Source organism: Oncorhynchus masou, chromosome 9, assembly GCF_036934945.1.
Source record: "Oncorhynchus masou masou isolate Uvic2021 chromosome 9, UVic_Omas_1.1, whole genome shotgun sequence".
Classification (NCBI taxonomy): Eukaryota; Metazoa; Chordata; class Actinopteri; order Salmoniformes; family Salmonidae; genus Oncorhynchus; species Oncorhynchus masou.
Genome location: NC_088220.1, coordinates 6,903,820 through 6,925,635, shown reverse-complemented (window position 1 = coordinate 6,925,635; position 21,816 = coordinate 6,903,820). Strand labels below are relative to the sequence as shown.

General features: G+C 45.3%; 1 protein-coding gene across 2 annotated transcripts in view; it reads right to left on the bottom strand.

Annotated features, from left to right (window-relative positions):
* The window catches only part of LOC135545458 (synaptopodin-like), an 83,709-nt gene that overhangs the window by 9,414 nt on the left and 52,479 nt on the right, over positions 1-21,816 (bottom strand). For both annotated transcript variants that reach the window (XM_064973086.1, XM_064973085.1), the window contains one exon: positions 3,525-5,800. In XM_064973086.1, coding sequence (XP_064829158.1) covers positions 3,525-5,800 — 2,276 coding nt within the window. The remainder of the gene's footprint in view (positions 1-3,524; positions 5,801-21,816) is intronic.

Genomic DNA, 21,816 nt, shown 5'->3' with positions numbered 1-21,816 from the left:
GAGGTTTGAATTGCATGGCCTCTAAAAGGCACATTTAAAAGTGTCCCATACAATAAGGGGATCTACTGTACCTATGTTATGTTGGAAAAAAACTGTTTAAAAAAATTATTCTGTCCTAGTTAAAAACAAGTTATCAACCAATAGGCTTTGATTAAATGTCCAACATCCCCGCCCACGAGGAAATGCTGAAGAGTTATGTATGCGCCAATTATTTGATGGTCCGACCGCGTTCTGTCACCTATCAACACTCTTTTAAACGTTTGGTGCCAGCGAGAATTAAATAAGAAAGTAGTCCAGACTACTTGCTTGATTGAGCGTCCGCCACATATATTTCACCAGGTCAATTTCTACCTTGAGCCTGGAGTGTTTTCATGCGAGGCAAGAAAGGCCAATGGGTCATACCATTCTTTTGAAGGTAGGGGCCATGGGTAATACCATTTGTCTGAATGCTTTTAACTCTGAGGGGCTTTTAGAAAGCTAAGACCCTTCCTTCACACAAAAAACAAAAACAGATTGTGGAATGCGGTGTAATCACTCATATTGTACAGGGTGTTTCCTTTATCTTCAGAGAGAACCTTTTAACAGGCCTTATTGTCTGTTTTGCATTGATGTAGGTATACTGTTGGGTACTCTGCCAGCTCTTCGACTGTTAAACTGGGTGTTAGCCTTCAGGAAGAAAAAAACATTCATTCTGTGTCTATACACTGCTTTCAAAGGTTTTCCTGCAGAGATATACATTTGTTCAATGTACTATACGCTTCAGTAAACTACGACAACAGAAGAGTCAGAGCAGAAAAAGAACCAAACGTTTAAGGTACAATACAAGTAGATGAATGGAAAACAGCAGGATAGAAGAAACAGAAGAAAATAAGGAAAAGTAGAAAGACAAAACAAAAGGAAGCAGGTCCCAGGAAAACAGAAAGGATGCAGCTTTAACCAGGAGAGAAACAGAAAGGATAAAGCTTTAACCAGGAGAGAAACAGAAAGGATACAGCTTTAACCAGGAGAGAAACAGAAAGGATACAGCTTTAACCAGGAGAGAAACAGAAAGGATACAGCTTTAACCAGGAGAGAAACAGAAAGGATACAGCTTTAACCAGGAGAGAAACAGAAAGGATACAGCTTTAACCAGGAGAGAAACAGAAAGCAGAAGGCTTTAACCAGGAGAGAAACAGAAAGCAGAAGGCTTTAACCAGGAGAGAAACAGAAAGGATAAAGCTTTAAACCAGGAGAGAAACAGAAAGCAGAAGGCTTTAACCAGGAGAGAAACAGAAAGCAGAAGGCTTTAACCAGGAGAGAAACAGAAAGGAGAAGGCTTTAACCAGGAGAGAAACAGAAAGCAGAAGGCTTTAAACCAGGAGAGAAACAGAAAGGATAAGGCTTTAACCAGGAGAGAAACAGAAAGGATAAGGCTTTAACCAGGAGAGAAACAGAAAGGATAAGGCTTTAACCAGGAGAGAAACAGAAAGGATACAGTTTTAACCAGGAGAGAAACAGAAAGCAGAAGGCTTTAACCAGGAGAGAAACAGAAAGGATACAGTTTTAACCAGGAGAGAAACAGAAAGCAGAAGGCTTTAACCAGGAGAGAAACAGAAAGCAGAAGGCTTTAACCAGGAGAGAAACAGAAAGCAGAAGGATTTAACCAGGAGAGAAACAGAAAGCAGAAGGATTTAAACCAGGAGAGAAACAGAAAGTTTATAGATGCAGAAACAGTTCAACAGAAAAGAGAGCTTTATAGATGCATAAACTTAATAGGAAAACAGAAATCTGTCCATTAACGAAAAGAGAAACAGAGAAACCATAGTCATTGTTGTCAGCTAGCTAGCTGGTTTAGTGATCAACATGTTGAATCTAAAAACACTCTTGAGTTATATTTTCATTCTATGTTGTTCTAGGTATAAATCAGTCGAGTCATAAAACCGTAGAAGTTAACATTACGTCAAAATGCATGCAGAAGTGCAGTGGGTACATGACTGACATCGATGGTCTCAGAGCCAGGGCTCACAGGACGGTAGTAGTAGTAGTATATCATTTGGTAGTTCTCGAACTAAAGCGCAGAGAAACTGCGCCCCCTATGGGCCCTGGTCAAAAGTAGTGTACTATAAAGGGAATGGGGTGGAATTTCAAACAGCAGTCAGTCTATATTAGAAACAGAGACATTAAAGGGGAGTCCCTTGCCTGATACTTTCATGTCTGTAAGCTTGTATTAAATTACAAAATCATAGATCATTACAATAGACGCCAGCGCATCTGCTAAAGGGCTTTGCATCTCTCTGTCTCAAGTCCTTCTGGAGATGAGAAAAACAATGTACAAAACACAAGAAGAAGAAGTGTGGACCGATTTCCCATCCCAAAGTTATTTAGGAGCTGACAGAAAATTGGGCTTTTCCAAAGCTCAAGTGCACTTAGTGGTTTTTATATTTGGTACTATTTGGCAAATAGTTTTTTAGTGCTTGTTCATCTCTGGATCTATAGCATAGTGTTGTTGATCTGTAGCATAGTGTTTGTTGATCTCTGGATCTATAGCATAGTGTTTGATGATCTACAGCATAGTATTTGTTGATCTATAGCATAGTGTTTGTTGATCTCTGGGTCTATAGCATAGTGTTTGTTGATCTATAGCATAGTGTTTGTTGATCTCTGGATCTATAGCATAGTGTTTGTTGATCTCTGGACCTATAGCATAGTGTTTGTTGATCTATGGCATATTGTTAGTTGATCTCTGGATCTATAGCATCGTGTTTGTTGATCTATGGCATATTGTTAGTTGATCTCTGGATCTATAGCATAGTGTTTGTTGATCTATATCATAGTGTTTGATGATCTACAGCATAGTATTTGTTGATCTATAGCATAGTGTTTGTTGATCTATATCATAGTGTTTGATGATCTACAGCATAGTATTTGTTGATCTATAGCATAGTGTTTGTTGATCTTTGGATCTATAGCATAGTGTTTGTTGATCTATAGCATAATGTTTGTTGATCTCTGGATCTATAGCATAGTGTTTGTTGATCTACAGCATAGTATTTGTTGATCTATAGCATAGTGTTTGTTGATCTATAGCATAGTGTTTGTTGATCTATAGCATAGTGTTTGTTGATCTATAGCATAGTGTTTGTTGATCTCTGGATCTATAGCATAGTGTTTGTTGATCTATAGCATAGTGTTCGTTGATCTCTGGATCTATAGCATACAGAGGGTGTTTGTCAGTTGCATAGCAGACTTGTTTTGTTTAATCACTAATGAAGCAGCAAAAATCCAAACCATGAAATCAAGATTCCACAAGGAACTAATCTATGTTGAGCTTTGTACTGTGAAATAACATCAACAATGACGTCTAATCCTGTAGTATCTAGGTGTCCCAAAAAATTTAGCGTGTGTGTATCCACTGTCTGTCATTTGCAATATAGTAAAATAAGGTTCTCCTGTCTGTCTAGCTGTTGTACTTTGGTCGTGTTAACACAGTTCAGAGTAGAAACAGAATAAATATATCAATAGAAGAAGAAAGAAGGCCTCCACACCTGGGGTTCGATCCCTGCCCTCTTGGCAGAGAAGGTGGGTCTGGGTGCCTGGACGCTCGACCGAGGAGAGGCCACTCTCTCCGGAGAGAAGGCAGAGACAGGAGAGGTGATCCTGGGGTCCCTCAGCTGTGGAGTCCCCCCGTGTTGGGGAAGATAATTATCCCCACCTCTAATTCCTCCTGATGGGGGCTGGAGTGACGGGGACAGGGTAGGCCGCAGGCTGTTGTAGTTGTGTGACTGAGGGTTGGAGGAGGGCAGGGAGGCCTGCCTGGAGAAGGCCTCAGATGAGATCAGGGGTTTGGGTGGTGGAGGGGCCCCCCGGGGCAGAGCGCTCAGCAGGGTGCTGGTAGAGTCCTGGACTGGGTTGACGATGAACAGGGAAGAGTTGAGCTGGTAGGGCTGGTGCCTGGAGAGGTCCATTTCTATCTTGGTGCAGCCGTACTCCAGGGATGGTTCTGCAAGGACCGGGGCTGGGGTTGAAGCCTGCTGGCTGGGCCTCCTGTTCCCAGGCTGAGGGGTCTGGAGGGTCCGTGTCAGCCTGGCGCTGAGGTCAGTGTTGTTAGCGATAGCTTTGACCCGGCCAGGCATATTAGATGGATAGATCCAAGATGGCGGCAGAGACGCGGTGGGAGATGGAGACCTCATCTGGCCACCTCCACCACCGGACACATTCTGTTTCTCCACTACGTACTTCTCCATCCTGGACTGGCGCTTAGCGAACAGCTCGGCCCCCTTCCCTGATGCGTTGGTCAGGGTCTGCTCTGGCTGGTGCTGCCCCCTGGGTTTCCTGGTTCTGGAGCTCTTGAGACAGGAGGACCACTCCGGCACGTTGGCAGCCTCCGCCTTCACCTCCTCCCTGGCCAGGAAGTTAGAGGCCTCGGCCCCCAGAGCCAGCAGCTCCTCCTCTGGGGCTGAGTCGGGAACGGAGCCGTGCTTCTTCCTATCGTCGTTCCCCTGGACCAGAGAGAGGAGTTCAGGGTTGGGTGCCATGACAGGCTTCTCCTTAAAGGTGAACATGGACTTCCTGGCTGTTGACGATCTTCTGATGGCCGCCGCCCCTTTCTCCAGAATGCCCGTTTTGATTGGCTGCTGCTGGTTCTGTTGACCAATAGGCTGAGGGGTGAAGGGGACAAAGGTGTTGGGTCTGGGGGAGGTTGGAGGAGGGATGTATTGGGTGACAAGAGGGTTGGCGGGTAGATACTGGGACACTGGGTCAGCTGTAGGAGCAGTGTTGTACTGGGGGACGGGTGTAGACCTCGGGAACATGACGGTAGACTTGGGAGGAGGACTGGAGAGAGACTGGGAGGGAGGAGGAGGATGGATGGGGAAGGCTGGGCGAGGAGGCATGGGGCATGAGGAAAGAGGTGGAGGAGGGGAGAAGGTGACAGGGCGAGACGGAGGGGAGAAGGTGACAGGGCGAGTGGCAGTGAAAGCAGGGAGAGGGGGAGTGGAGTAGGAGGGGGCTGGGGGAGGAGTGGAGGGAGCTGGAGGTATATTGTTATCCATGACAGGACTCCTGGCCTCTGGGGACTTAAGCTGTACGGTGGGTGGGGAGAAGAAGGGTCTGGCTGTCCGGTTGACGATGGTGGGGGTCTGTCTGGACAGGGACATAGAAACTCGGCCGCCATTTTGGATCTCTCCAGCAGAGCCCTGGGTGCTGTGGAAGCCATTACGGGTCTCAGGGGGAGCTGTGGGGTATGTGTATGACCCCCTATTCATCCCCACTTCCTCTCTGACTGGACCGGTGTTGTTGTCATTTACTAATATAGTCTCACCCTTCACTTCACCCTCAATATCCTCGTATATCTCCTCTCTTTCTCTCGCTCCACTCCTCTCTTCCTCCTCCTCTTCTCTCTCGTTCACCGGCTGGAAGTGTCTCTCTTGTATCACGTCCACTTCCTCGTAGATGTGCTCGTCACCTGGGTCCTCCATGATGTCACTTCCTGTGACCTCACTTCCAGAGGGTGGTTTTGTCCCGCTGCCCTTCTTCCAGTTCAGTTGTCTGTCTATCTCTGTCCCTCCACTAGGACCCTCCCTCTCCCCTTCCCATGTCAGGTTGTTGTTCCTGTTGTCTCCGTCTCTCTCCACTCCTCTCGTTCTTTCCCCGCAGCTCTCTAGCGTGAAGGCGTCGACCCTCTGCTTGCGGCGGTTGAAGAGCTGGACTCCGCGGGAGTTGGAGCAGCCAGACGGGACGGTCAGCTGGGCCGCGATGATCTGTGACCTCACCCTCGCCTCCTTCAACTCCTTCTCTGATAGGCTGGCACTACGAGTCAGGTCTGGGGGGGAGGGGGGGGGGGTGCAGGAAGAGAGAGGGGGAGAGAGTGAGAGAAAGAGTAATAGAGCGATAGAGGAGGGGGGAGAGAGAAATCAAGATGGTTATTTGATGATAGCAAGAAAAGCTTGGACACATTATATTAAACTCATAACCCCCGAATAGCCGTGTGTTAGTTTTCTGTATTAGAGGGTAGCAAACTAACACCGATTATAGGAAACAACTCTGTTAAAAAAAGTCTTGCCTCAAAAATGAGCTTAAACAGGTAAGTCAATCTTAGATGTTAAGTCTCCTATTTGACATGGCTCCTGAGTGGTGCAGCTGTCTAAGGCATCTCAGTGCTGGAGGTGTCACTACAGGCACCATGGTTTGATTCCAGGCTGTATCACAACCGGCTGTGATTAAGAGTCCCATGAGGCGGTGCACAATTTTTTTTTTTTTTTTTTTTTTACCTTTATTTAACCAGGCAAGTCAGTTAAGAACAAATTCTTATTTTCAATGACGGCCTGGGAACAGTGGGTTAACTGCCTGTTCAGGGGCAGAACGACAGATTTGTACCTTGTCAGCTCGGGGGTTTGAACTCGCAACCTTCTGGTCACTAGTCCAACGCTCTAACCACTAGGCTACCCTGCCTAATTGGCCCAGTGTCATCCGGGTTTGGCCGGTGGTAGGCCATCATTTCAAATAAGAATTTGTTCTTAACTGACTTGCCTAGTTAAATAAAGGTTAAATGTAAAAATTTAAAATAGGATCTTGTAAATATTCAAACTAATGTGAACCATCGACAACAAGGTCTTAACAGGTTTGAGGAGGTATATACAATGGCATAACAAAGTATTCATATCCCTTGACTTATTCCACATTTAGTTGTGTTACAGCCTTGAATTCATAATGAATTAATCACCCATCTACACACAATACCACATAATGACAAAGTTAAAACATGTATCGAAAAATTAAATACAGAAATATTTCATTTACACAAGTATTCACAACCCTGAGTCAATACATGTTAGAATCACCTAAGGCAGCGATTAGAGCTGTAAGTCTTTCTGGGTAATTCTCTAAGTGCTTTGCATACCTGGATTGTACAATATCTGCACATTGTGCTTTTCAAAATTCTTCAAGCTCTGTCAAGTTGGTTGTTGATCATTGCTAGACAGCCATTTTCTAATCCGATTTCAGTCAAACTGTAACTAGGTCACTCAGGAAACTTTAATGTCATCTTGGTAAGCAACTCCATTGTATATTTTGCCTTGTGTTTTAGGTTATTGTCCTGCTAAACGTTGAATTTAACCAGTGTTTGATGGAAGCAGACTGAACCAGGTTGTACTCAAAAATGTTGCCGGTGCTTAGCTTTTTCTATCCTAAAAAAAACTCCCTAGTACTTGCAATGACAGGCATACCCATAACATGATGCAGCCACCACCATGCTTGAAAAAATATGAAGAGTGATACTTCAGTGTAATTAATAACTTCATCATGCTCAAAGAGATTTTCAATTAGTGTTTTTTTTACCCATCTACCAAGAGGTGCCCTCTTTGCGAGACATTGGAAAACCTCTCTGGTCTTTGTGGTTGAAATTCACTGCTTGACTGAGGGACCTTACAGATAATTGTATGTGTGGGGTAAATAGATAACGTAGATATTCTAAAATCATGTTCAACACTAATATTGCACAAAAAGTGAGTCCATGCTACTTTTTTGTGTGGTACTTTTTACTCCTTTTTCTCCCAATTGGTAGTTGCAGTCTTGTCCCATTGCTACAACTCCCTTACGGATTCGAAAGCCATGCGTCCTCCTAAACACAATCCTGCCAAAGCCCTACCCAATGGAGATGGTTTGGGATGAGTTGGACCGCAAAGTGAAGGAAAAGCAGCCAACAAGTTCTCAGCATATGTGGGAACTCTTTAAAACTCCTAAAAGCTGATTCCAGGTGAAGCTGGTTGAGAGAATGCCAAGAGTGTGCAAAGCTGTCATCAAGGTAAAAGGTGGCTACATTGAAGAATCTCAAATATAAAATACATCTTGGTTTGTTTAACACTTTTTTGGTTACTACACGATTTCATATGTGTTATTTCATAGTTTGATATATTCACTATTACTCTACAATGTAGAAAATAGTCAAAATAAAGAAAAACCCTTGAATGAGTAGGTGTGTTCAAACTTTTGACTGGTACTGTACATCACAGAATACTGAAAATATAACAAAACTGTTTGACATAGAAACACAGGAATTCCAGATTTTTCAGAAGAAAAAAAAAAGTTTTTTATGAAATTATGAAAAATATAACATTCCATCCATGAGGCCACTGGGTCATTTTACTTCAGGAAAGGGCTACAGGCCCAGTGCAGTAAAAAAAATGTGATTTTCCTGTGTTTTATATATATTTCCACACATCAATTATGATAATGCCCTTTAAGTGGAAGAACTGTTTGAAAAGACTGCCTAAAATGTCTGCCCGTTTTGGTTGGATGGAGCTTTGGCCTTTCCATGGTGACATCACCATGCTTAGTTTATAGAACAATAAGAAAGAGTTCCAAACCTCTCTGCCAATTAAATGTTACCCTCCCCTCTCAGACCATTTCCAGACAGTCCTAGCCAACCTATTGCCTGAGAAATTGCTCTTTGCTAAGAAGCTATTTTTTGCTTCTTCTTTTTCTTTACAATTCCATTGAAAACAATTACAGTAAGGTACTTCATTTGTATCCACATTTTTGAAAATATGGAGATGAAATTGGCTGGATTGGACCTTTGACCTCTATAGGATGGGTGTCCCTAAACTGGGACGGTTGTTGCTAACGTGCGCTAATGTGACTGGAATGACTTTGTAAACAACAGCCACATTTCCGGGACATAGATATGTCTCATATGGGCAGAAAGCTTATATTCTTGTCAATCTAACTGCAGTGTCCAATTAACAGTAGCTGTTACAGTGAACAAATATCATGCTGTTGTTTGAGGAGAGTGAACAACAACAAAACACTTTTATCACGGCAACTGGTATGATACATTCACCTCTGAAGGTAAATAATGTACCTACATTCAGTGATCTTGCTCTGATTTGTCATCCTGAAGGTCCCAGAGATAAAATGTAGCATAGTTTTGTTTGATAAATTCTATTTTTATGTTCAAATGTAGGAACTGAGGTCTACAGTTTGACCCCACTGTTGTCTCTGGCTCCAAACCCATCCCATCCGGACATCTAGATGTGTGAAAGTTAGTGTTTAAGCTAATGATCCATCATGTACGACATTCCTGGGAGTATGTAAACATTCATTTTTTTATTACCATATGTTCTCTACAGTTATATATGTTCTCTGCAGTGGTCTAAGGCAGCTGTGGCCACTAGAGATTCTGGGTTTGAGTCCAGGCACTGGCGGGAGACCCATGGGGCGGCGCACAATTGGCACAGCATTGTCCGGGTTAAGGGAGGGTTTGGCTGGCAGGGATGTCATTGTCCCATCGTGCACTAGCGACTCCTGTGGCGGGCTGGTTGCAGTGTATGCTGACACGGTTGCCAGGTGTTTCCTCTGACTCACTGGCTTCCGGGTTAGGTGGGCATTGTGTCAAGAAGCAGTATGGCTTGGTTGGGTTGTTTTTTTTCGGAGGACGAACGGCTCTTGACCTTCGCCTCTCCCGAGTCCGTACGGGAGTTGCAGCGAGGAGACAAGACTGTAACTACCAATTGGATACCACTCGACTAACTACCAATTGGATACCACTAGACCGTAACTACCAAATGGATACCACTAGACCGTAACTACCAATTGGATACCACTAGACCGTAACTACCAATTGGATACCACTAGACCGTAACTACCAATTGGATACCACTAGACCGTAACTACCAATTGGATACCACTAGACCGTAACTACCAATTGGATACCACTAGACCGTAACTACCAATTGGATACCACTAGACCGTAACTACCAATTGGATACCACTAGACCGTAACTACCAATTGGATACCACTAGACCGTAACTACCAATTGGATACCACTAGACCAATTGGTAACTACCAATTGGATACCACTAGACCGTAACTACCAATTGGATACCACTAGACCGTAACTACCAATTGGATACCACTAGACCGTAACTACCAATTGGATACCACTAGACCGTAACTACCAATTGGATACCACTAGACTGTAACTACCAATTGGATACCACTAGACTGTAACTACCAATTGGATACCACTAGACTATAACTACCAATTGGATACCACTAGACTATAACTACCAATTGGATACCACTAGACTCTAACTACCAATTGGATACCACTAGACTCTAACTACCAATTGGATTCCACTAGACTGTAACTACCAATTGGATACCACTAGACTGAAAAAGGGGTAAAAAAAATGTCTTAATTGTATAAATAAAATGTATCAATTGACAGATTCGGTACATTTGGGCATCTCCTAGCAGACTTGATACAAATTATTTTGCAGTAATGTAATTCTTCACTGGATCCGTCTGAAACTTTGCAAACACACTGCTTCCATCTGGTGGCCAATATCTAAATTACACCTAGACTCCTATCTATAAGTAAGGCCTTTCTCTTGCATTTCAAAGATGATGGGAAAAAAAATTATGAAATGTGTGTTTTTTGGTTTGTATTATCTTTAACCAGATCTAATGTGTTATATTCTCCTACATTTATTTCACATTTCCAAAAAAACTTCAAAGTGTTTCCTTTCAAATGGTATCAAGAATATGCATTTCCTTGCTTCAGGTGCTGAGCTACGGGTAGTTTGATTTGAGTACTGTATGTAATTTTAGGTGAAAATGGGGGACAAAAAGGGTAAGATCCTTAAAAGGTTCATGTTTAGCAATGAGGTAGGCATTTCAGACACATCAGCTATTTGTTCAGTAATAAAATAGATTGACGACGACGACGACTTGGCACTGTGGCTCAATTCTTTAGACAATGTGATTTTTTTTAAACTACAGTGTTTCTGTTGAAAATGGAGGCTTTGGTTTATTGAGTTTAAGACCTCCGTTCAGAGCAAGAGAAAGAATTTATTCTCTTCCATCTGGTCCCTCACCAAGCATTCCTCAGCAGCCCAGAACATTCCCTGTCAGCAACCCAGATTCCCTATTCCCTACATAGTGCACTACTTTTGACCAGAGTCTCAAGGAATGGGATAGGGAATAGGATTCTATTTGGGACTAATTGCCTGGCTCAGTCAGTTTATAATGTCTTCAAGGCTGTAGATCAACCCTTTATTAAGCATAAATAATTTCAGCCACAGCTCTATGTTCCTCTCCATTTCAGCCACAGCTCTATGTTCCTCTCCATTTCAGCCACAGCTCTATGTTCCTCTCCATTTCAGCCACAGCTCTATGTTCCTCTCCATTTCAGCCACAGCTCTATGTTCCTCTCCATTTCAGCCACAGCTCTATGTTCCTCTCCATTTCAGCCACAGCTCTATGTTCCGAACCATTTCAGCCACAGCTCTATGTTCCTCTCCATTTCAGCCACAGCTCTATGTTCCTCTCCACCATTTCAGCCACAGCTCTATGAACCATTTCTCTATGTTCCTCTCCATTTCAGCCACAGCTCTATGTTCCTCTCCATTTCAGCCACAGCTCTATGTTCCTCTCCATTTCAGCCACAGCTCTATGTTCCTCTCCATTTCAGACACAGCTCTATGATCCGAACCATTTCAGCCACAGCTCTATGTTCCTCTCCATTTCAGCCACAGCTCTATGTTCCTCTCCATTTCAGCCACAGCTCTATGTTCCTCTCCATTTCAGCCACAGCTCTATGTTCCTCTCCATTTCAGCCACAGCTCTATGTTCCTCTCCATTTCAGCCACAGCTCTATGTTCCTCTCCATTTCAGACACAGCTCTATGTTCCGAACCATTTCAGCCACAGCTCTATGATCCGAACCATTTCAGCCACAGCTCTATGTTCCTCTCCATTTCAGATCCACACCATTTCAGCCACAGCTCTATGTTCCTCTCCATTTCAGCCACAGCTCTATGTTCCTCTCCATTTCAGCCACAGCTCTATGTTCCTCTCCATTTCCTCTATGTTCCATTTCAGCCACAGCTCTATGTTCCTCTCCATTTCAGCCACAGCTCTATGTTCCTCTCCATTTCAGCCACAGCTCTATGTTCCTCTCCATTTCAGCCACAGCTCTATGATCCTAACCATTTCAGCCACAGCTCTATGTTCCTCTCCATTTCAGACACAGCTCTATGTTCCTCTCCATTTCAGCCACAGCTCTATGTTCCTCTCCATTTCAGCCACAGCTCTATGTTCCGAACCATTTCAGCCACAGCTCTATGTTCCTCTCCATTTCAGCCACAGCTCTATGTTTCCTCAGCCACTCTATGTTCCGAACCATTTCAGCCACAGCTCTATGATCCGAACCATTTCAGCCACAGCTCTATGATCCGAACCATTTCAGCCACAGCTCTATGTTCCTCTCCGAACCATTTCAGCCACAGCTCTATGTTCCTCTCCATTTCAGCCACAGCTCTATGATCCGAACCATTTCAGCCACAGCTCTATGTTCCTCTCCATTTCAGCCACAGCTCTATGTTCCTCTCCATTTCAGCCACAGCTCTATGTTCCGAACCATTTCAGCCACAGCTCTATGATCCGAACCATTTCAGCCACAGCTCTATGTTCCTCTCCATTTCAGCCACAGCTCGAACCATTTCAGCCACAGCTCTATGTTCAGCTCTATGATCCGAACCATTTCAGCCACAGCTCTATGTTCCTCTCCATTTCAGCCACAGCTCTATGTTCCTCTCCATTTCAGTTCCTCTCCATTTCACAGCTCTCCGAACCATTTGTTCCTCTCCATTTCAGCCACAGCTCTATGTTCCTCTCCATTTCAGCCACAGCTCTATGTTCCAACCATTTCAGCCACAGCTCTATATGAACCATTTCACAGCTCTCCATTTCAGACACAGCTCTATGTTCCTCTCCATTTCAGCCACAGCTCTATGTTCCTCTCCATTTCAGCCACAGCTCTATGTTCCTCTCCATTTCAGCCACAGCTCTATGATCCGAACCATTTCAGCCACAGCTCTATGTTCCTCTCCATTTCAGCCACAGCTCTATGTTCCTCTCCATTTCAGCCACAGCTCTATGATCCGAACCATTTCAGCCACAGCTCTATGTTCCGAACCATTTCAGCCACAGCTCTCCATTTCAGCCACAGCTCTATGTTCCTCTCCATTTCAGCCACAGCTCTATGTTCCTCTCCATTTCAGCCACAGCTCTATGATCCGAACCATTTCAGCCACAGCTCTCCATTTCAGCCACAGCTCTATGTTCCTCTCCATTTCAGCCACAGCTCTATGTTCCTCTCCATTTCAGCCACAGCTCTATGTTCCTCTCCATTTCAGCCACAGCTCTATGATCCGAACCATTTCAGCCACAGCTCTATGTTCCTCTCCATTTCAGCCACAGCTCTATGTTCCTCTCCATTTCAGCCACAGCTCTATGTTCCTCTCCATTTCAGCCACAGCTCTATGTTCCGAACCATTTCAGCCACAGCTCTATGTTCCTCTCCATTTCAGCCACAGCTCTATGTTCCTCTCCATTTCAGCCACAGCTCTATGTTCCTCTCCATTTCAGCCACAGCTCTATGTTCCTCTCCATTTCAGCCACAGCTCTATGTTCCTCTCCATTTCAGCCACAGCTCTATGATCCGAACCATTTCAGCCATTTCAGCCACAGCTCTATGTTCCTCTCCATTTCAGCCACAGCTCTATGATCTATGTTCCTCTCCATTTCAGCCCACAGCTCTCCATGTTCACTCTCCATTTCCATTTCAGCCACAGCTCTATGTTCCTCTCCATTTCATTTCTATGTTCCTCTCCCACAGCTCTATGTTCCTCTCCATTTCAGCCACAGCTCTATGTTTCGAACCATTTCAGCCACAGCTCTATGATCCATTTCAGCCACAGCTCATTTCCGAACCAGCCACAGCTCTATGTTCCTCTCCATTTCAACCACAGCTCTATGTTCCTCTCCATTTCAGCCACAGCTCTATGTTCCTCTCCATTTCAGCCACAGCTCTATGATCCGAACCATTTCAGCCACAGCTCTATGTTCCTCTCCATTTCAGCCACAGCTCTATGTTCCTCTCCATTTCAGCCACAGCTCTATGTTCCTCTCCATTTCAGCCACAGCTCTATGTTCCGAACCATTTCAGCCACAGCTCTATGTTCCTCTCCATTTCAGACACAGCTCTATGTTCCTCTCCATTTCAGCCACAGCTCTATTCCGAACCATTTCAGCCACAGCTCAGCTCAGTTCCTCTCCATTTCAGCCACAGCTCTATGTTCCTCTCCATTTCAGCCACAGCTCTATGTTCCTCTCCATTTCAGCCTATGTTCCTCTCCATTTCAGCGACAGCTCTATGTTCCTCTCCATTTCAGCCACAGCTCTATGATCCGAACCATTTCAGCCACAGCTCTATGTTCCTCTCCATTTCAGCCACAGCCATGTTTTCAGCCACAGCTCTATGTTCCTCTCCATTTCAGCCACAGCTCTATGTTCCTCTCCATTTCAGCCACAGCTCTATGTTCCTCTCCATTTCAGCCACAGCTCTATGTTCCTCTCCATTTCAGCCACAGCTCTATGTTCCTCTCCATTTCAGCCACAGCTCTATGTTCCTCTCCATTTCAGCCACAGCTCTATGTTCCTCTCCATTTCAGCCACAGCTCTATGTTCCTCTCCATTTCAGCCACAGCTCTATGATCCGAACCATTTCAGCCACAGCTCTATGTTCCTCTCCATTTCAGCCACAGCTCTATGTTCCTCTCCATTTCAGCCACAGCTCTATGATCCGAACCATTTCAGCCACAGCTCTATGTTCCTCTCCATTTCAGCCACAGCTCTATGTTCCTCTCCATTTCAGCCACAGCTCTATGTTCCGAACCATTTCAGCCACAGCTCTATGATCCGAACCATTTCAGCCACAGCTCTATGATCCGAACCATTTCAGCCACAGCTCTATGATCCGAACCATTTCAGCCACAGCTCTATGTTCCTAACCATTTCAGCCACAGCTCTATGTTCCTCTCCATTTCAGCCACAGCTCTATGTTCCTCTCCATTTCAGACACAGCTCTATGATCCGAACCATTTCAGCCACAGCTCTATGATGAACCATTTCCTCTATGTTCCGAACCATTTCAGCCACAGCTCTATGTTCGAACCATTTCCTCTATGATCCGAACCATTTCAGCCACAGCTCTATGATCCAACCATTTCAGCCACAGCTCTATGATCCGAACCATTTATGTTCCGAACCATTTCAGCCACAGAACCATTTCAGCCACAGCTCTATGTTCCGAACCATTTCAGCCACAGCTCTATGTTCCGAACCATTTCAGCCACAGCTCTATGTTCCTCTCCATTTCAGCCACAGCTCTATGATCCGATCCATTTCAGCCACAGCTCTATGTTCCTCTCCATTTCAGCCACAGCTCTATGTTCCTCTCCATTTCAGACACAGCTCTATGTTCCTCTCCATTTCAGCCACAGCTCTATGTTCCTCTCCATTTCAGCCACAGCTCTATGTTCCTCTCCATTTCAGCCACAGCTCTATGTTCCTCTCCATTTCAGCCACAGCTCTATGTTCCTCTCCATTTCAGCCACAGCTCTATGTTCCTCTCCATTTCAGACACAGCTCTATGATCCGAACCATTTCAGCCACAGCTCTATGATCCGAACCATTTCAGCCACAGCTCTATGTTCCTCTCCATTTCAGCCACAGCTCTATGTTCCTCTCCATTTCAGCCACAGCTCTATGTTCCGAACCATTTCAGCCACAGCTCTATGATCCGAACCATTTCAGCCACAGCTCTATGTTCCTCTCCATTTCAGCCACAGCTCTATGTTCCTCTCCATTTCAGCCACAGCTCTATGTTCCTCTCCATTTCAGCCACAGCTCTGATGTTCCTCTCCATTTCAGCCACAGCTCTATGATCCGAACCATTTCAGCCACAGCTCTATGTTCCTCTCCATTTCAGCCACAGCTCTATGTTCCTCTCCATTTCAGCCACAGCTCTATGTTCCTCTCCATTTCAGCCACAGCTCTATGTTCCTCTCCATTTCAGCCACAGCTCTATGTTCCTAACCATTTCAGCCACAGCTCTATGTTCCTCTCCATTTCAGCCACAGCTCTATGTTCCTCTCCATTTCAGCCACAGCTCTATGTTCCTCTCCATTTCAGCCACAGCTCTATGTTCCTCTCCATTTCAGCCACAGCTCTATGTTCCTCTCCATTTCAGCCACAGCTCTATGTTCCTCTCCATTTCAGACACAGCTCTATGTTCCTCTCCATTTCAGCCACAGCTCTATGATCCGAACCATTTCAACCACAGCTCTATGTTCCTCTCCATTTCAACCACAGCTCTATGTTCCTCTCCATTTCAACCACAGCTCCAGCATCCTGGTGGGAAGTTGGAAATCCCTTTGCACTGAGGGTTGAATACTTCTCTAAAATATATTTTATGCATTCACTGAATGAAATGTGAGGAAATTGCTACTGTGTGTTTGTGTGTTTGTGTGTGTTTGTGTGTGTGTGTGTGTGGTAAATTGCTGGATAGCCAATCACAAACAATCCTCAGTGACTATTGTAATTGTTAACCACGTAACTTCCGGTGATGCATACCCATACCATGACTATTGTTTTCCACCCTGAGATCCTGGTTTTAGTAGGTGCAGATCTCTAACTGTGCGTCTGACTGTGATTCACTGGAATACAGATCCAAGTCTGCTTCTGTCCAGACACTATCACCATCACCGACTGTGATTCAGTATTAAAACAACACCCCTGACACAGCTGGCACCACAGCAAAATTTCAACCTTTCTCCACATCACGGCCATCAAGCCAGACAAACCTTCAACCTCTCTCCACATCATGTCCATCTAGACAGGCAAACCTTCAACCTGTCTCCACACCATGACCATCAAGCCAGGCAAACCTTCAACCTCTCTTGACACCATGACCATCAAGACAGGCCAACCTTCAGCTGGCTCCAAACTCTGACCCGGCGCACTTCCCAAATGACACCCTATCCCCTACCTATAGTGCACTGCTTTTGACCAAAGCCCTGTGGAAAAGTAGTGCACTATATAGGGAATATTTGGGACGCCTATCTTTCCCAGGGTGTTCATATTAAAGGCAGATTTTCTTCCTGGCTCTGAGTGGGTCTTACATTAGAATGGTGATCCCTCCAAATACAGTTTACAGCCAGCCGACCAGACCAGGAATCATCTGCATCTGTGTTTAAGATTTTACAGACTGAATCTGGACCTTAATTAAATTAACCCACAATGGGGGAGAGAGAGAGAGAGAGACAGAGAGGAGGAGAGGGGATGTGAGGGAGAGAGTGCGAGAGAGAGACAGAGAGAGAGGAGGAGAGGGGGTGTGATGGAGACAGAGAGAGAGAGAGAGGAGGAGAGGGGGCGTGATGAGAGAGAGAGAGAGAGACGGGAGGAGAGGGGTTGTGATGGAGACAGAGAGAGAGGAGGAGAGGGGGCGTGATGGAGACAGAGACAGAGAGAGAGGAGGAGAGGGGGCGTGATGGAGACAGAGAGAGAGAGGAGGAGAGGGGGTCTGATGGAGACAGAGAGAGAGAGGAGGAGAGGGGGTGTGATGGAGACAGAGAGAGAGAGAGAGAGAGGAGAGGGGGTGTGATGGAGACAGAGAGAGCGAGAGAGAGAGAGAGGAGAGGGGGCGTGATGGAGACAGAGAGAGAGAGAGAGAGGAGGAGGAGAGGAGGCGTGATGGAGAGAGAGAGAGGAGGAGAGGGGGCGTGATGGAGACAGAGAGAGAGAGAGAGGAGGAGAGGGGATGTGAGGGAGAGAGTGCGAGAGAGACAGAGAGAGAGGAGGAGAGGGGGCGTGATGGAGAGAGAGGGAGAGAGAGAGGAGGAGAGGGGGCGTGATGGAGACAGAGAGAGAGAGAGAGAGAGAGAGGAGGAGAGGGGGCGTGATGGAGACAGAGACAGAGAGAGAGGAGGAGAGGGGGTGTGATGGAGACAGAGAGAGAGAGAGAGAGAGGAGGAGAGGGGGTGTGATGGAGACAGAGAGAGAGAGGGAGAGAGAGAGAGAGGAAGAGAGGGGGCGTGATGGAGACAGAGAGAGTGAGAGAGAGAGAGAGGAGGAGAGGGGGTGTGATGGAGACAGAGAGAGGGAGGAGAGGGGGCGTGATGGAGACAGAGACAGAGAGAGAGGAGGAGAGGGGTGTGATGGAGACAGAGAGAGAGAGAGAGGAGGAGAGGGGGTGTGATGGAGACAGAGAGAGTGAGAGGAGGAGAGAGAGAGAGGAGGGGGCGTGATGGAGACAGAGAGAGTGAGAGGGGAGGAGAGGGGGCGTGATGGAGACAGGAGGAGAGGGGGCGTGATGGAGACAGAGAGGAGGAGGAGAGGGGCGTGATGGAGACAGAGAGAGAGACAGAGAGGAGGAGGAGGGGGGCGTGATGGAGACAGAGAGAGGAGGAGGAGAGAGGGGCGTGATGGAGACAGAGAGAGAGACAGAGGAGGAGGAGAGGGGGCGTGATGGAGACAGAGAGAGAGAGACAGAGAGAGAGAGGAGGAGGAGAGGGGGCGTGATGGAGACAGAGAGAGAGACAGAGAGAGAGAGGAGGAGGAGAGGGGGCGTGATGGAGACAGAGAGAAGAAAAGGGCAACCAGTGAAGAACAAACAACCCATATTTATGTTTATTTATTTCACTTTAACTATTTGCACATTGTCTAAAACTACATAATGACATTTGAAATGTCATTATTCTTTCTGAACTTCTGTGAGCTTAATGTTTAGTGTTTTTTTAATTTTTTTATTGTTTATTTAACTTTTGTTTATTATCTACTTCACTTGCTTTGGCAATGTTAACATATGTTTCCCATGCCAAGAATGTCCTTGAATTGAATTGAAATTGAGGGTGCATGAGGGAGACAGAGAGTAGTGCACTATGTAGGGAACAAGGTGCCATTTGGGATCCAGACACCTATTAGGTGACGAGCTGCAAAGACACGCAAACAACCAATCAATAGCATTCCGATATGACAACGAAATATTGACGACCAAAATAGTGAAGATCATCTCCTGACAGGTATTTTATGGAATGGTAGTACACTGAGTTGTGTGTATGCATTACCATTCCGTAAATGGTCAGGATTAGGAATTGAATGACCTCGGCTACGTTATTACCGCAAAACGTCTCGAAAGCAGAACTATGATGACTGACAACCATTTTTCCAACCGTTTCTGCCAAATTATAAACCGTCATAAGAGACTGTAGACACTTCAGACAGAAAACGCAGATGCCATATGGCCATGAAATACCGTGGATTCACTTTTCAATACATTAATTTACCGCATCACATGGTGGAACATTCATCATACATGAATTTAAACTGAGACGTTTAACCGATGTGCATTTTTTTAGAGCATAAATTACAATATGGAAAAGTCCACTAAAACAGCATTTCACCACACAGATCTGGAAAAAATAAAGCGCACGCACATTTAAAGTAAAAACAACAACTTCTCCCTAAAGCTATGAAACCAAAGGAAACAATCAGTTTTGGGTGGAAAGACGTTTACTGATAAATGTTCTGCTCTATGAACAAGTTACAAAGTAAATATCCCAGTCCACTTTTCAGTCGTTCCTTACCTTTTTAAAAAGTCAGATCGCTCTTTTAGTTGCCGTTCCACAAGCTTTTCCAATTTAGCTGTATCCGCTTCCCCCCTCCACACACACCCTTCTGCTGCTCTGCTCGACAGAGGATCGGATTTCGTTTTCGTTGCAAAAGCTGCTGGTACCTACAGCGCACACAGCACAGGCTCAGCTCGCCTCCACCCAGTCCAGTGCACACACACAAACCGACTGACTTCACATTGACTGTGGCGCAGAGAGAGCGGTGAGGTTGTCTAGTTTCAGAACTTGGATAGTGCCGTCATAGAGTTGACAAGGCTACCGATTTCACATTTCCCAAGCAACCCTGTCTTTCAGATGGAATAACGAAAACACTCAGGGTGAAAGCAGAGAGATAAACAGAAATCCCCTTGAATGCCTGTGAGGTGTAGATATCATATGGGGGTTGATACAATGCGCCAAACTTTAACTTAGTATTGAAATATAAAAACTTTGATCAATGTGTGTAAATATTGATTTATTTGTGTTTGTGGAGGGGAATAACTGAGTGCAGAAAACACATGACAAGTCATGTTTGTCACGCCCTGGCCTTAGTTATCTTTGTTTTCTTTATTATTTTGGTTAGGTCAGGGTGTGACATGGGGGATTTATGTGTTTCACTTGTCTAGGGGTTTGTATGTTTATGGGGCGGGGCCCTGTCTCGGTAAATTGTATGTCTACGGTAGCCTAGATTGGTCCTCAATTAGAGGCAGCTGTCAATCGTTGTCTCTGATTGGGAACCATATTTAGGCAGCCATGTTCTTTGGGTATTTTGTGGGTCATTGTTTCCTGTGTCAGTGTTTGTGCCACACGGGACTGTTTCGTTGCATGTTCACTTGATTATGTTGTATTTGTGTTCATGTTGAGTTTTCCCTATTAAAACATGGACAACTACCACGCTGCGTATTGGTCCGATCCTTGTTTTACCTCTTCAGAGGACGAGGAGGAAATCTGACATGACAATGTTAAATATCTACACGAATCAATATGCTCCAGAAAAATTGAACTCTTCTCTCAAAATCATTCATTAACAGTGGAAAATATATATAATTTCAACTTCATCCCCTACTCTCATCCTGTAATGTCATCTGAATATGTAAAGTCTGACACTAGATCAGCCTCAGCTGTATGTCTTTGAGTTAGACCAGGAACCAGAGGGTAGAGACCATGTTGAGTTAGACCAGGAACCAGAGGAGGGTAGAGACCATGTTGAGTTAGACCAGGAACCAGAGGAGGGTAGAGACCATGTTGAGTTAGACCAGGAACCAGAGGAGGGTAGAGACCATGTTGAGTTAGACCAGGAACCAGAGGAGGGTAGAGACCATGTTGAGTTAGACCAGGAACCAGAGGAGGGTAGAGACCATGTTGAGTTAGACCAGGAACCAGAGGGTAGAGACCATGTTGAGTTAGACCAGGAATCAGAGGGTAGAGACCATGTTGAGTTAGACCAGGAACCAGAGGAGGGTAGAGACCATGTTGAGTTAGACCAGGAACCAGAGGAGGGTAGAGACCATGTTGAGTTAGACCAGGAACCAGAGGAGGGTAGAGACCATGTTGAGTTAGACCAGGAACCAGAGGAGGGTAGAGACCATGTTGAGTTAGACCAGGAACCAGAGGAGGGTAGAGACCATGTTGAGTTAGACCAGGAACCAGAGGAGGGTAGAGACGATGTAGAGTTAGACCAGGAATCAGAGGAGGGTAGAGACCATGTTGAGATAGACCAGGAACCAGAGGAGGGTAGAGACCATGTTGAGTTAGACCAGGTATGAGAGGAAGGTAAAGACCGTGTTGAGTTAGACCAGGTATGAGAGGAAGGTAAAGACCGTGTTGAGTTAGACCAGGTATGAGAGGAAGGTAAAGACCGTGTTGAGTTAGACCAGGTATGAGAGGAAGGTAAAGACCAGGTTATGTATGAGAGGAAGGTAAAGACCGTGTTGAGTTAGACCAGGTATGAGAGGAAGGTAAAGACCGTGTTAAGTTAGACCAGGTATGAGAGGAAGCTAAAGACCGTGTTGAGTTAGACCAGATATGAGAGGAAGGTAAAGACCGTGTTGAGTTAGACCAGGTATGAGAGGAAGCTAAAGACCGTGTTGAGTTAGACCAGATATGAGAGGAAGGTAAAGACCGTGTTGAGTTAGACCAGGTATGAGAGGAAGCTAAAGACCGTGTTGAGTTAAACCAGGTATGAGAGGAAGGTAAAGACCGTGTTGAGTTAGACCAGGTATGAGAGGAAGGTAAAGACCGTGTTGAGTTAGACCAGGTACGAGAGGAAGGTAAAGACCGTGTTGAGTTAGACCAGGTATGAGAGGAAGGTACAGACCGTGTTGAG